Below are 15,262 nucleotides of genomic sequence, written 5' to 3'. Positions count from 1 at the left end.
TTAATGTTCTATTATAGGAAGCATTAAAACAGCTATAGTACTATTACATGTTAAAAAAGGAAACACATTGGAAGTAAATATACAGGCAGTGGCTTTGTCACGACACCACTAAACCCCTACATGTAAAATGCATAAACTTCTCAGTGAATTCTACAGCAGTGTGCCGGGGCTGCTGGAACTAAAAATACATAACTAATATGAAATGCTATTAAAAGACCAAGAACATCTCTCTGCAGTCATACTGAGGCAGAGAAGAAACTACAGGCTCATTGTCATTAAAAAGGAGTTGCATTCACTGTACTGCTCTCTCTGCTGGCTGAGTGAGCTGTCTACAAAGTGACACATGGTTCATGTTCAGTAGTCACTGTGTCACCAAAATGCAGAGCAGAGGTAGGGGAACCTGCAGGTTTAGATGTGTCCTTGATCCAGCACAGCTGATGTAAATGGCTAAATTACCTCCTCAACATGTCTTGAAGTTCTCCAGAAGCCTGCGAATGAACTAATCATGTGATTCAGGTGTGTTGACCCAGGGTGAGATCTAAAACCTGTAGGACACGGCCCTCGAGGCCTGGAGTTGCCCACCCCGATGTAGGGCATTCCTTTACTGTATGACGTTTGTCACGGTCAAGAAAAATTAGGAAATATTATTCACTCTATTTTCAGAAAGTTGTTTGATGTATTTTCTAATTTAAAAAGTATTCCAAAGCACATTTTTTACCTAACATAGTAACTGATCGCCAGGATCCCCCTGATGTGAAAAACACTACTGTACGTGAGTGAAGAGGCATGCATGCATGTATGTATGCCTCTCTGTTTGTTTGTTTTTGTCTGTTTTGTTCTTTTCTGTGTTACATTATTTTCTCAAAAATATGATTTTCTTTGTCTATTTATGTCTAAAATGTTGAGATTTAGATTCAGTTCTTTATTGGCCGTGTCAGGTTGCAACTTGAACTCATATTTCACTTGGTCTACTGAGTTTGGAGCTTTTTTTAGTACAAGGAAAAACACGTGATTGCAAGAAGGAACAACAATTCACTGAAAATATAAGTTAGTAGCTCCTGGTCCTCCTGGTCCAGATATTCTGGATGCTTCAAAAGTTGAAATCCAATCCTGGCTGAAATAAATGTCATAATTGCCTGTAGTCCAAAAATCTTGACTGCTTTCAGCCAAAGAAGAGCTCAGAGTGACGAGAGTAGTGGCTGATACAGTTTGTCACATCATCCTCCACCCAGCAAATGCATATACAAACAATCAAAGTGCTTGGCTGTTCCCTTTGTGGAAGTGTTAAACACAAAAAGTTTTATTTCATATCAGACTCTGGCTCAGCTGCAGTGTCAGAGGGGCAGATGATGAGGGAAAACAGTTTGATGACTGGTAAACAAGCCAGCAATCAGTTCAGCTGATATCTATTCACCTGTTGCCACACCGGCAGACGATGCCAGTGAAGCTCTTCTAACAGCTAGAAACGACTTATTTAATAAGAATTCAAGCATGATCCATCAATCTTCATTTGGTCTCATTTACTGGTTCATTTCCTTCCACTTCCTTCCCTTCGACCTCACACGCACACACCTGGAAATACCCCCGTAACATTCGGCCTCTTTTCTTTATCAACCACACGCGACAGCTTGGTTCCTCTTCCACAGAACACCGTAAGAGGAGCGAGAGGCCCACAGAGTCCCAGTGGCCACGTTAGAGATATGTAAAGGTCACTACAGATGTTTAAATATCAAAGGCTTCTGCTTTATCTGGGGAACTCTCAGCATCTTCAGAGGACAAACAGTGTTTACCAAGAACACGGAGGTTTGTCTTCGTGCCCACGACGTTACCTGATCTTTGAATATAATGATGGAATTAACGATTGTACGTGTTGTTACTAAAAATGTCAAAGCTGACAAATTAATGTGTTTACCTGATTTCTAAACAGCTTCCAAGACAAATTTTAACAACGTTTCTGTGGTTGATTTCAAAATCAAAGTGATTTTCTGTATTGTTCATCTTTTGTCACTTAAATATGTAACGCTGAGTACAATGAATACCTTCCAGTGTCTGAAAATGTGTACTATTAGCTCTTTCCTTGACTGTGGCTGTAGAGGATATGGAATGAACTATGAGTCAGGTGCTGAGAGAACCAGCAGCTCAGTCCACAGTGTTGCACCTGAGCGATGATGAGGGTTGTGGGCGGATAATCGCTTGTAACATACGCACAGAATCTGTAGATAAAGTAACCGGTTGGTGGTACTGCAAGCTCCCTGGTTACCAGCTATTGTCTAATCAGAGTCGATGATAAGTTTGAAGAGACTTTGGGAACAAGGAGTTTAAGAACTTTCAGCAAAAGATGAATTACTTTTTTAAAAATACAGATTTGTGCCCATTAGATATTTACTAAGAACAGTTTCTTATCATCTTATTATTTCTTATAATAACTAAAAAAAACAAAACCAAACTGGCAGACAAGCGCATTGGTTAGAGCTCACTCATTGGTTTATTAGAGTCACACCAAGGCCGATATAGATGATAATGCCTTTGATGAATCAAACACCAAGCAGCACTATCCAGCAGCGGCTGTTCCCATGAAATTATATATGAAGAGCTGAGCAAAGTCTTTAATGAGGTCTCTCAAGTAACAGAAAAGTTTGTTTCTCTTCATTCCTGTCTCCATTGTTGGCTTGGCAGCACACCTCCATCTGCTGTTTTGACGACGGAGTGACAATACATATCTGCTACTCCATCAGAACGAACTGCTCCATCTGTTCCGCCTGCCTCTCTTTGCCATGTACCGTCAGCGCTTCGCTGTATCCATCATCGTCTCTTTGATTTCAGAGCTCCGTTCTCTGTTTAATCATGCCAGACGCAGAAAAGCACAAACGTTTCCTGATGAATCAGGGCGATACTTGACCCGGTGTAATTCTCTCTTTTTCTTAAGTTCACGTTGTGAAGTTTTCACACGGGCCTACGCACTTGGACAGATGCACCTCCTACACAGTCCCTCGCTCGGTCTGAAGCATATTATGATGCATCTTGTTTGCTTGTGCTCTTTCGCTCCCTTTTGTTTGATAGCGAACACATTTCTACAAACAGATTATGACTCCAAATATCATACCATTGCCTTCTTTCCCCCCCCCCATTCTTAATGCTAAGAACACTTCATCTGCTGTCTACAATTAACCTGTCAAAGACAGCTCCCTCTATGATCATTTAGCCATGATCTATTGTGTTATTACTATTTCACTTGGAGCCATCCATCACCTGACTAATGGCATTAATCCTTCCTTTTGTGGGAGACTGCCAGCTCAGTGCCATGGGGAGCTTTTGTTGAATCCCATGTGTTCTAGGTCAGACTTAGTAATATAGTTGCAGTTCCCTGCTATAGCTGCCGTAGTCTTAATGGACTGCTGTTCCTCCAGTGGAAATACAAACACACAAATTAAGTGTTTGCCTGGACCTTGCATCTGTCGTGTGCTGTCTCAGGGTAATGAAACTGTTGTGCGGTGTTTATATGCACCACATTTCCTTGTAGACAACTCTTTATGAGGTTAGAGCTGAGCCATGAAAGCCCCCATCCTTGTAAACCCAACGTGTGTTTGCTGGTACGAGGATGCACTGGTGGCTTTCTTTGTTTCTCTAAAGGCCAAATTTGGGTAGTTGCTGCTTGTGTTCAAAGGAAATTCAAGGATGGGGAATTTCAATTTGTCAGCATTAACTTGCGTTTCTGCAGGTGGTGAGACCAGCATGTAACACCGACTGGCTCTGTGCATTCGCATGCAACAGAGGTGTGCTGAGATGTCACAGCAGGCACCTGACAAGCACATTTTTAGAACATGAGAGCAAAACAAAAACATGTCAGTCATGGTTTGGCTCGTGGGCTTGCTGACACCAAATCATTTAAAATCTGTGATTACTAACAAAGACAAATATACATTTCATTCTGGGCCATATTTGAAAGGGACATTCAGTCATTGTTATATCAGTCTTACTGGTACAGCTACTTCTACTAAGCCTGCATAGCCTCCCATAAACATTTTCATCCTTGACAACCTAAATACGTTACCTGGACCATGGCATGTATATAAAAATCTGCACTCAGATTCATTTTAATGGGCAGTAGTGGGTGAATGAACTATCGGTCTACCAAAAAGAAGTGCAAATGTATATTGAATGACAAACCTTAGTCTACATATCATTACATCATGTGCAAAAGGACCATAATGTGTTTATTTTGGTAGGAAATGGAAAGTAAATGCAATAATTTATAGAAACATGCAAACATACACAGAAATACAGCATGTAAATTATTATTTTATGCTTATTTATTCTATCCTGTTATTCTATTATTAATTTAGACGTTACCTAATATTTATTGATTTTATTCTTATTCATTTTTTAACCTTCTTACTCTATTTATATTTATATTTATATTGTATCCTGTTCTTATTTATTTTATCATTTTACCCTGTATATATCCTATTGTGTCATATCTCCAGTGTTTCCTCAGAGGGCGCTCTCTGCACCGGGGCTGTGATCGACTGTGGCTGCTGGGTCTCTGGGGGTCCTCTCAGCCTGGCTCCCTCCTGCTGTGTGCCCAGCCTGGAGGCTGCGGTCTGTGACCGGCTCCCGGTACAGACGGCTCCCTGTTATAGTGTTTCCTCACTTGGCTCATGCGAGCCCAGCCCAATTTTTACTCTTTAAGTGTGCGTGTGTGGGGGGGATATGTGTGTATTCACATCATTTATGTTAATGAGAGTGTGGGGAGTGAGTTGGAGGGTGGGGTGGGCTGCTTTTAACTATGTAAAGCACTTTGTGCTACATATTTTTTTTTTTGTATGAAAAGTGCTTTATAAATAAAGATTGATTGATTGATTGATTAAAGCAGAAAGTGTCATGGTTCTGGGTTTTTGCCCTGAACGCTTTACTCGTTCTTTCTAATTTATGAAACATTTATATTCAAGTTTTGTACTAGTGAGTTTTGAGATTTCTAGTCTTTAGTGCATGTGAGATGCATGTCTCCGCGTCTTCATCCCCAGCCCCAGTGTCTAGTTCACTTGTCATAGTCTAAGTGTGGGGTTTGCTTCCTGTTTTACTGTCTTGTGTGTGTGATGTTCAGTTTTGCTTCCTCCATCTCGTTAGTTATAATTCTGTTCAGCTGCGTCCCTACTTCCCTTAATCACCCTCCTGTGTATATGTTGTCTGCGTCTTCCACTGTTTGTCATCACGTTCTTCCTCACAGTGTGTGTAATCACTGTCTATTATTCTGTGGGCCCTGAGGCAGCTTTCTTGTCCTTTTTTGAAGTAGTCTGGAGGAACAGGGCACCACATGTTTGGTGCCCTTTGTCGTGCTTTCTGTCCCGCACTGTTTCAAAGAGCAGTGAGGTCCGACCTCAGGGAGGCCAGTCCATGCTTCATGTGGTTTTCACTGCATTGGGAGGATGTTTAAGATCCTTTTCATGCTGAAATTATAAAGCTGCTGCCAGCCCGATGCTTTCCAGCAAGGTGAATCAAAATCTGACCATACAGTACTTTTCTGTTTAAGATTCACTTTCAATTTTCACAGGATCTCCAGCTCCACCGGGAGAGAAGTAACCTCAAACCACGACAGCCTCCGCTGCTTTTTTTAAGAGTGGTATGAGGAACAGTTCCTCATACTAACATGATTTGAACCAAAAATTTTCATTTCGATTCATCTCTCCATCAGAGCTGTCGCCGCTGATTTTCAGTAGTGTAATTTAGCACATCTCAAATTACACTACAACGTTACGCTCTCAGTTATCCTGTGTAGTAAAAGATGATTTTCATTTTTTAAATCACGGTCCTACTTAGTAAAATCGACAATAAAGCTGTGCATGTTTTAGTGCATGACTGCCTTGGTTTTGCAGCCCCTGTCTGGTCTGCAAACTCCACCCAAAAAGGCTTAAGCTGGAGATTGAAGCAGGAACCTTCTTGCTCTGTGGTCTCTGTTAGCACGTTAGCATTCTAACCTTGTAATTTAGCAGTGTGCTAAACCTTTGGTCTACAGTGTACACTGTTATTTTTGAGTTTCACTTTCTTTAGTGACTAAAAGTTGGAACAGTTCTGTCCAGTTTTCTTGAAAAAATATTTAGGATGTAAATATATTTAGGATTCTCGATAACTTAATAAAAGGACGAGTAGTCTTGAGGAGCATAATTATGGTAATTAAAATAATTATGATCAATGAAAAATACTAGCTGGAAAATGATTCCCCTCTGCGATAGGTGGTAAATCCACATAAGGAGCCAGCAGATTGTAGACAACCTTTGATTACAGTGTACAGCACTGTACTCGTCTCTGATGTAATTACTGGATGAGTTAATAACCACACAATCCATTAGAGAGTCAGGGCCTTGTCTCTCAAGTTTGCTGAAGCGTTAGCAGAGATATGGTAATTTCCATTGCATCAAACCTAGTGTTTACAAATCCCTACAGCTCCTCTGTTAATGCGATGCAAGGGAAGGTATCAGCAGTGTCCCTTAACTGCTACAAAATATCTACCAACACAACATTAGAAATATTATGGTATTTATAACAGCTAAAGGGCAAAAAGCACTCTCCTGGGTAAGTGAGAAAATTAGAGAAAACAGCTAGTTCTTGTCTGGCCCTTTGCTAGAAATTATTTTAGACAAGACATCCTAAAACTAGGGAATAAATAAGATGATTTCTATTTATTCTATGTGTGAAGCTTCTTCCCTTTACTGTTCTCCTGCATTAGCCTATTTATATAATTCTCTCACTTGGCAATAGCAACACTGCCCTATTCTCAGCAGCCAGCCTGGGACTACATCAGTTAGTAATTGTCTCCACAAACTCCTCGCAGCCGAGAGATACGAGCTTGAAAATGTGGCCAAGACTTCTAAATCTAAAAATATCTTAATTTACTCAAAGAGGGGTCTGACCTGAATGTTAATTTTAAAAAGTCATAAAAGGGAATCGACAATGACAACAAATACTTCAGTCAAGCCTGTTTGTCCTGACATGGATTCTTTCTCTAAAGAAAGTTAAATCCTCAGTGCTTCACTTAACCACGGCTAAGCACCAACTTACAGCTGATTAAATTCAGAGTGACCCAGTCTGAAAACTATTAGCTGGTTACAAGCTGAAAATGAGCATATTAAAGCTTATTGCTGCTGGCTCAACAGTGGAGATGAAGTGTCAAGGCTGTGAGGGGAATCAGGTTGAATTAGGGGACCAACAATATCTATGTAAACCGCTTTTAACTAAATAGATGGAGTGCACGTTCTTTATTTGCAACAACAGCCCTGGGGAGGTAGATGCAGCGCACAGATGACACATTCGGGAGGTGAATAAAAATGGGTCTAGCAGAGGTGGTAATCACGACTGGGTCTTTTGCTCTGGGGGCCACGGAAGCCTGCGATGATGCAAATTATAGCCGTATTAGCCACAGTCTCCTAACACCTATAATCTTCCACACCCCGACACGGACGACCTTGATTTTGTTGAACTGCCAAATCCGTGTCCCATCCACCCCGGCCGTCTTGATCTTTCTGCTCTTCTGCTTGATGTGTATTCTGCCTTCACAACCAAGATCTATTTAATCCGTGAGATCAATAGTTGTTACTGCTATTGATCTTGTGAGATGTAAGGTGGGAGCACCTCATATTTTGTATAATGTAGCCTGCTAAGGGCTGTTTTTAATTAACATTAGGAAAGACTGTTTTCCAATCATGCTGCGGTGGTGACTGATGAGTCCTTTTTACTCTTCTCAAGCCATCGGAATAATTTTATGTTTTGCCCAGAACCTTGGCTGAAGGCGGGAAGCACCGCTCTTTCAAGTCAGCTCCCACCCAGACTTCACAGGGATTTGAACTTCTTGAACTTGGCTAGCCTGCTCATCTTAATACTTAATCTTATAGTCTAAAATAGCAGCTGCAGAATTTGGAGGTTTTACTTGGAGTTTAAATGCTCGAGCAATGTTTGGAGCTCAAACTAAAGTTGTGCTGCAGACGACTTTTTTACTTTTTCCTTCATACACAAATTTTATTAAATTCCAAAAACAGTCAAAAAGAGAAACTAAAAGTGGAGAGGATTATTTTCTTTAGAAAGAAATGTATTAGTACTGTGGTCCCCTGTTAGCAAGAAACAACAATTCCTAACTAGAAACTACATGATGAATGAGATGAATACAACACCCTTCATATGTGAAGCAGATTCTAAGAATCTGTCAGTACATCAGAAAATGAGGCTGATTCAAAATAATATCCTTTCAAAATAATTACAATGTATTTACAACAAAGTGCAGAATACATAATCAAATGTATGATTAAAGTAATCAAATCTCAGTACAACAATGACGATGATGCTTTGAAGCTCCAGTTAAAGATTCCAAGACATGGTGCTTTGAACCCTGCATAGAAATCTATGAAAGAATGTAATAATAGCAAGGACAGTGGTTGACCTCCCCCTGGATAAAAGAGCTGAAACTTATAAATACAAGCACAGAGTAGACGTTCATGATCATTTCAGCTGTGTGGTGGCGGGCATGTCTACTCCGTTCATGGTGAAGATGTGAGCAGCTGTGCTTTTAAGAGTTTTTGGCTTACTGATGAATTAAGTGAGTTAATGTGTCATAACTGACGTGCAGAGGTCGAAGTTGAAGTAATTTGTGAAGGAAAAGCTACTGAGACTTTTTATGCATTATGAATTTGACTGGTTATTCTATACATTCTGCTTTTAGGTCCTGAAGATGGTGGAAAAGGCAATAAAGGTCTCTACCCAGTAACTTTGAACAATCTAAAAAAACTGTTAGGAAGCATCACCAACATGGCTGACAAAAAGCAACACTTGCTTGCAGAAAGACTTTGATCTTTGAACACAACACGCACTGCTCTCATGGTTAACTCACGAGAAGTGGCATTAGGGATGGGTATCGAAATTCCCACTGTTTCAATTCCTTGGGATTGTTTGCCATTTTTGCAAACGATTCCCTTATTGATTCCAGTCGCCGCGAACGACGTCACCACGTTGCGGAGCGTCATTTACCTGACAGGAAACACGGCGGCTCAAACGATCAAAAGTTTGGTTAGACTTTACGAGAACGGATGACAACAGGGCAACTTGCAATACTTGCAAAGTAGATATTTCATTTAAGGAAACACTACGAATATGCAAAAGCATTTGCTCACAAAACACGCGATGCCCTTAAATGAATGTCGTGTTTTTAATTCCGCTCCGGACTCGTGAATCTCAGCCCAGCAGCAGCGGTAACGTTTGCACGTCCTCTCCCGTTAATGCGGCAGGTAAATAATCAACTAACAGTGCATATTATGTTAGCGCGATCTGCCTTATTACAAACCTGCCATTACTGTGCATTTAGTGACCATGATGAGAGAGACAGAGTCTGGCTCAGATGCTGGCAGTTCTCGCTGCAGTCTACCGGTAGCGTCTCCTTTCAGGCCAGGATAGACGAATGTCACCGAGCAGTGACTCAGTTTGTGGTCAAAGGCTTGCACCCATTGGCCACAGCAGATGTAAGTGAATGTGTTTAATTGTAGGCAGGGACATTGCTGGATATTCTTGTGTAATTGCTACAGAATAATTTATGTCTCTTAAGATCTCACTGTTGGGTTTGTAAGGCCATGTTACTCCTAAATGTCTGTCTTGTTCAAAGAGAAGATATAAAACAAAGTTCTAAGCTAATCGACCTTAGTGTTCTCCTTTTTTAAAAAGAATCGATAAAGAATCGAATCGTTAAACAGAATCGAAAATGGAATTGTGAAAATCTTATCAATACCCATCCCTAAGTGGCATTATACTCAGCGTTTCTATTCCCCGTATGTCAGCAGAGTTGACTAAGCTATAGTAAAAAACCGTTCAGTGTAGATAACAATTATACAAATGTTGTGCATCTTGTTTGTTTGCCTTCATTTATGAACACAAAGCAATAACGTTATGAGCAAACAATCAAGTCTGGTGTAACAAACGTATTTTGAACTTTGAAAAATCAAAGAACTATTTAACCAAGAACGATCAGCAAAGAATACGCTGCACAGAGATTGTGGGGAATATACTTAATTTTATGGTTCCATTTTTGATGCATTTTACACCATTTCCAGTGAAGTACAAATTTACTAAAGTGACTTTATTTGAACAGAAACACACATGTGCCGGCTTGCTCGTTATTCTGAGAAATCCATGAACTGCAAAATCAGATTTTACTGACCCGTCTCTGAGGAAACCCTGCAACTTCAAATTAAACTTAAGTGCATGATCTATGATATAAGGAACTGTGACTGAGCAGCGCTTTCTCAGCATTGGCTTCAGTTGTAACAGAAAATTTGAATAAGAGAAACCAAGTAGTGAGACGTTATAAAGATTGGTGAGAGTTCAGCGGCGTCAAAGGACTCTATTGAACATATGCAGAAACACAGCAACAACAACAGCAGAATCTATTAGCTGATCTTTTTACTGTAAAAGAGATTAAAGCTGCTGACTTATGATATTCCACTGATTCTCTGACAGTGTGAAGGACATAACGTGAAGTCGCCAACTATAGAAGAAAAACATGGCTAACAAAACTTGGTCAAAGCACGAAGAGAAGCCTGAAGGATGCTGACACTACACTCTTTGATCAGGTGAAACAAAAAGACATTTGAGAGTGAAGTTTGCTCTGGATGGATGGTCATGTAAAGAGATGACACTTAGCTCAAAAAGCTGGTTTTAGAGGAATGTTCCAACATGACGTGTTCCAAACAAACTGCAAAAATCACATACAGTAAATCAAATGCATTCCCCATGTCTCTGATTAAAAAGGGGAAAAATTAATTAGAAGACGCATTTTTGCTCCACTGAAGAACAGCTCAAAACAAACATATGACAGAAAAGTAAAACTGTCTGTTTATCCTTGCGTCCATCCATGTTCGCCCAGGAGGATCCCGAGCCTTTTGCAATTAGTTGATAAATTATTTAGTGTCATGATCCGTGGGAGTGTCTGGAGGTTTTCCATCTGTGGCCCTGGGTCCTTCCCTTTTGGGTGGGACCTCCAGCGCCTCACCTCTATTCCATCTGCAAGCAATCAGCACGAGAGCTACTTAATCCTGTGCAACCTGTTTTTCCTCGCCAGTTTGTTACTCTCTCAATGGCGAGCTGTTGCATTCCCTGGTTCAATGTCACCGGGATATTCTCCGTCTCCCTCTCTCCCTTCCTGCCTGCCCTCTGACCTTCTCATTACACCTCAGGGCTCCTGAGGAAGCGTCCACGGACCTCCCCTCCTCAGTGCTTACTAACTTGGACGTGTAAAAACCCCTCTGACCTCTTACCTCTCCTGCAACCTGACTTGCTAGGACCATCCCTCTCAGTCCCAGTCACTGATCCTCCGTGGCTATTATTTACTTAAGACTTTGTCCGCTTCGTATACAAATATCCTTGTCAATAGTTACTTTGCGTGTGTTTGGTGTCTGCATTTGGGTCCTTTCTTTGGGTGAACCTCTGGTTCATGACATCTAGTTATTAGATGAGCAAACTCTGCTTAGCTGGAGGTTCAAGCGTGGTTCTAACACACTTAGAGAATATGTATTCAATCAAAAAATCTCATTTCACTTTATTGGTAGATCAGTTTCCACATCTCCTTTAATAAGCTATGGGACAGTAACTCTAATTTTAGAAACAAACAGCATCACACTTGGGGGCAAAACAAACAAAGACCATACTATACTATACTTGAAATTAAAATGTTGAGGTTTTGGATTATTATGTAATCAGCTGGGGGAGTATTTGTTCACTTTCTCTTTATGTTACTGTCATGTATTGGAGTGTAAACTAAATACAGGCTTAAGAAACTGAGAACAAACCTCTCATTTGAGTTGATGAAATCCAAAGTACAAAAGGTCCACAACAGAAAGGAAATGAAAGCCAAAACTCCAAGAAGATGATACCAACACAAAGACGGCGACTCGGAGGAAGGGCTGGACTATTTATTCACACATGAGGTAATCAGGGAAGCAGAAGCAGGAGGGACAGAAGACACATGTGAGAGTAATCAAAGTGCACAGGACACAGGAAACGATGAACTACCAAAACAAAACGGGAAATGAATAGCAAACAGAGGAATCACAGGAGGAAATGCAAAGCAAAATTTAACAAGAACTAAGAAACATGTGAAAACCAAAGTCTAACAACAACTTAACTAAATACAAAGAAACCATAAAGACACCAAACAGAGAGTGCCTAAAATTAAAGCGGATGTAAAATTTACTTTAGATTGTCACAATCTGGGTGGAGACCTGTTAGTTGAGTGTAAGTTTCACTACAATCTAACTACAACTCTAGAAGGAGCAGTGATTCTCGTGGACTGTGGAGGGACAGATGGATGCAGATTATCTCATTGGTCCTAGAAAAGGCCCAAGCCAGCGATCGTGACACTCATACATATAACAGATGTTTTATATTAAAGATATAAAAGGACAGATTTGGTAATTAAATTTCCACCTAATTCAAAATCATCCAAGGCTAAAGTCAGCTTGGCTGGTTAGTTTGAAGTTATTCAACCATTTCATTTAATCACCTTTTTTTATTTGTACTTTTTTGTTAGTTCTACTTCAGCTTGACATTGAGTCCCGCAGCGTGCTTTAGAAAGATTAGTTGTTGAGCGGCCTGGTGCAGCCACCACCTTCCTGCACCAAGTCCCGTCCTACAGGATGATCGTTTTGGCTCTCAGGTCAGCGTCACTGACCTTAATGGCAGCTGTTTCCTGTGCACAATCTTGGAGCTCTGCGTGAAGAAGCTGTGCTGAGCTACATACTGTGTGACAAAGCTCAGTGAAGGTGACACCATGATGAAGACTCGAGTGGGAAATGAGAATCATTACAGGCTGAGACTCATTTTTAGGCACAGCCAGCTCTCCTACTGGGGCTGTTTCCTGATTGAGGTTCAGCCCAAAATACGACCAAAATAGTTTTTCTTGTTCTCTAAAAACCTCCATAATGAATTTACCGTTTCATGATATAAATTCCTTATATTCAAAACAGTATGGCCACGTTCACCATGTGGCTGTGGCTAATGGAAGACAGTTTTCATATACCTGTTTCATATGGTTTGCTTGTACAATGATAGGCACACTTTTTGTTTTTCATGACTGCGATCTAGCTAGCTACTCAAGATACATGAAAAGTGTGAGAAACACAATATACTTTAGCATCATAAATACACATTTTTAAATGGTAAATGACCAACTTTGCAGATGTAGATCCCAGACTTCACCCGACTATTTGATTAGTTCATATGGTAGTTATGTTGTCTTGGAAACAGATGCTGATGCTGAATGAGAGACACTGAGGCAAAAACACTTGATGTGGGACTCTAACCAACAGGTGGCGTCGCTCTGCTGCTCGTTATAGAATTGGATTGATTATTTTCATAAAGAAAATAAAGATATACGGAGCCCCCGCAGGGGACATGAGAAAAAAAAATTAAGACTGACTTTTGCGAGATCCCGCAAAAGTTTTAGCCGCATTCTTTGGCCTTCGACCTCCCGTTAGCTTGAAGCTAACGGGAGGTCGAAGGCCAAAGGCCGAAGAAGACCTACTACAGCCGGGAGGAACACTGCTTTCCCGGCACATCGTGCCTCGACCTCCCGGTCGGCTTCGAGCCGGTGTCCAAAGAATGCGGCTAAAACTTTTGCGATATCTCGCAAAAGTTTTGCGAGATCCCGAGTTTGCTTTGCAAGATTTCGCAAAAGTCAGTCTTAATTTTTTTTTTCTCCCATGTCCCCTGCGGGGCTCCGTAAAGATAGAACATTTTTATTATCATAATTAAAAATTACTTGTTTGTTAGTTTTCTTACAAGCGCTTTCAGCAAATATGAATTTGCTGTCACACACACTTCACAACCCGAGCCTTTACAGTGATTTGGGGGGTAGTGTAAAACAGATGACAAAGGATGTCTGTGCTTGTATTGATTGTGGCGCATGTTACATGAAGGGTTAGTTAGTAATGGGGAGAATTTAACAATTCAGTTCAACAAAAGTTGAGAGTGGAGATTTTTTTAGCACCGTTATTGCTACCACTGAAGAGCTTTCATGCAAAACAATCAATATGTTTAACTTACAATTTAACCAAGGGGATTGTGACAATATTAAAGGATGGATATAGAAATAGAGGGTTTGTAATAATAGTGTGTCTCAAAGAAAGGCCTCACACTTAATTCTAGCTAAATAATTTTAAATTACATTCATCGGGTGAGTAAAAGCCATCAGGTAATTAGCTAAATTGAAAAACCTACAGTATGGTATGTGAGCAGCACAAAAGGTTGCAAGTAAGGAGCAAAGAGCTAATTACAGGTGAGGACAGAAAAAAGATGACAATGATCTCACCTTCTGGTCGTGACTGTAAGCTAAGGCCCAGTCCTCTTCAGTGGGGTGGAATAAAAGGCTCAGGAGGTAGAAATTGAGGCGGTACTTCTGGTAACTGGCTCCCTCATCAGTGCTGATGAGTACGCTGCTCTCAAACTCCGGATCTGTCAACACCATAATCTGAGAGTGGGGAGGGGAAGAAAAGGAAAAGGATGAGGAGGAGGGCGTGCACACACGTGAAGGATAAAGGTGTGCGTTTTTGAAGATGGGAGAAGAAAGGATTTAAAGGGCAAATTTTGTGCAAAGAGGTGGAAAGATGGGGAGATGAGAAGAGGTGGAAGAGAGACGTTAGTGTCAGCAGAATAGGCTCGGCATTTTGGCACACGTCGGGCTTATGCTTGGCAAACAGCTCTGGAATATTTCCAGCTTCATTTCTTGACTGTGACTGTTGCACTTGCGTTGCCATAGTTCTGCAGCTTTTCTGAGGCGGCGCTTCGGCATTTTCATCGTCTCGTTCCAAAATAGAAGGTTGCTCGCAGCAAAGAGGGAAGTGGCATCTAAACCAAAACACAACCACATTCGAGCACGTAGGTGGCATCAGAAAAATTGATCATTGGAACGACTTGTCCAAATAGTTTACAGTAAAGTGACGCCACTTGTGGTCTAGCTGCAATTAAGTGCCGTAGAAACAAGTGATTGAGCAGCCATGCATGAATCTGCACATACAGTGTGTTATTTTGCTTATCAGTCGGTGCTTTAGCATGTCATTTTTCCTTCCAATAAAACTCTAATTTCAAATTTAACAGCTCCACAGTAGTAGAAGCCCTAATTTCATGCTTGGAATATTTCTACCAGAGCTATCACAGTTATTACAGTATTCACTAAGAACAGGGATTCCACAATGCATATTTCTTTCAGCTAATGACATTTGGAGTCTTTGTGGGA

The 15,262-nt window shown here is 40.8% G+C and overlaps 1 protein-coding gene across 11 annotated transcripts in view; it reads right to left on the bottom strand.

Annotated features, from left to right (window-relative positions):
* Positions 1 to 15,262, bottom strand: part of sorcs3a (sortilin related VPS10 domain containing receptor 3a) — a 248,206-nt gene that overhangs the window by 96,987 nt on the left and 135,957 nt on the right. For all 11 annotated transcript variants that reach the window (XM_082537937.1, XM_082537940.1, XM_082537942.1 and 8 more), the window contains one exon: positions 14,339 to 14,497. In XM_082537937.1, the coding sequence (XP_082394063.1) occupies positions 14,339 to 14,497 (159 nt within the window). The remainder of the gene's footprint in view (positions 1 to 14,338; positions 14,498 to 15,262) is intronic.

This window comes from Aulonocara stuartgranti (assembly GCF_965226115.1).
Source record: "Aulonocara stuartgranti genome assembly, chromosome: 6".
Lineage (NCBI taxonomy): Eukaryota > Metazoa > Chordata > Actinopteri > Cichliformes > Cichlidae > Aulonocara > Aulonocara stuartgranti.
Note: the sequence above shows the minus strand (reverse complement) of the source record. Positions and strands in the feature narration are given on the sequence as shown.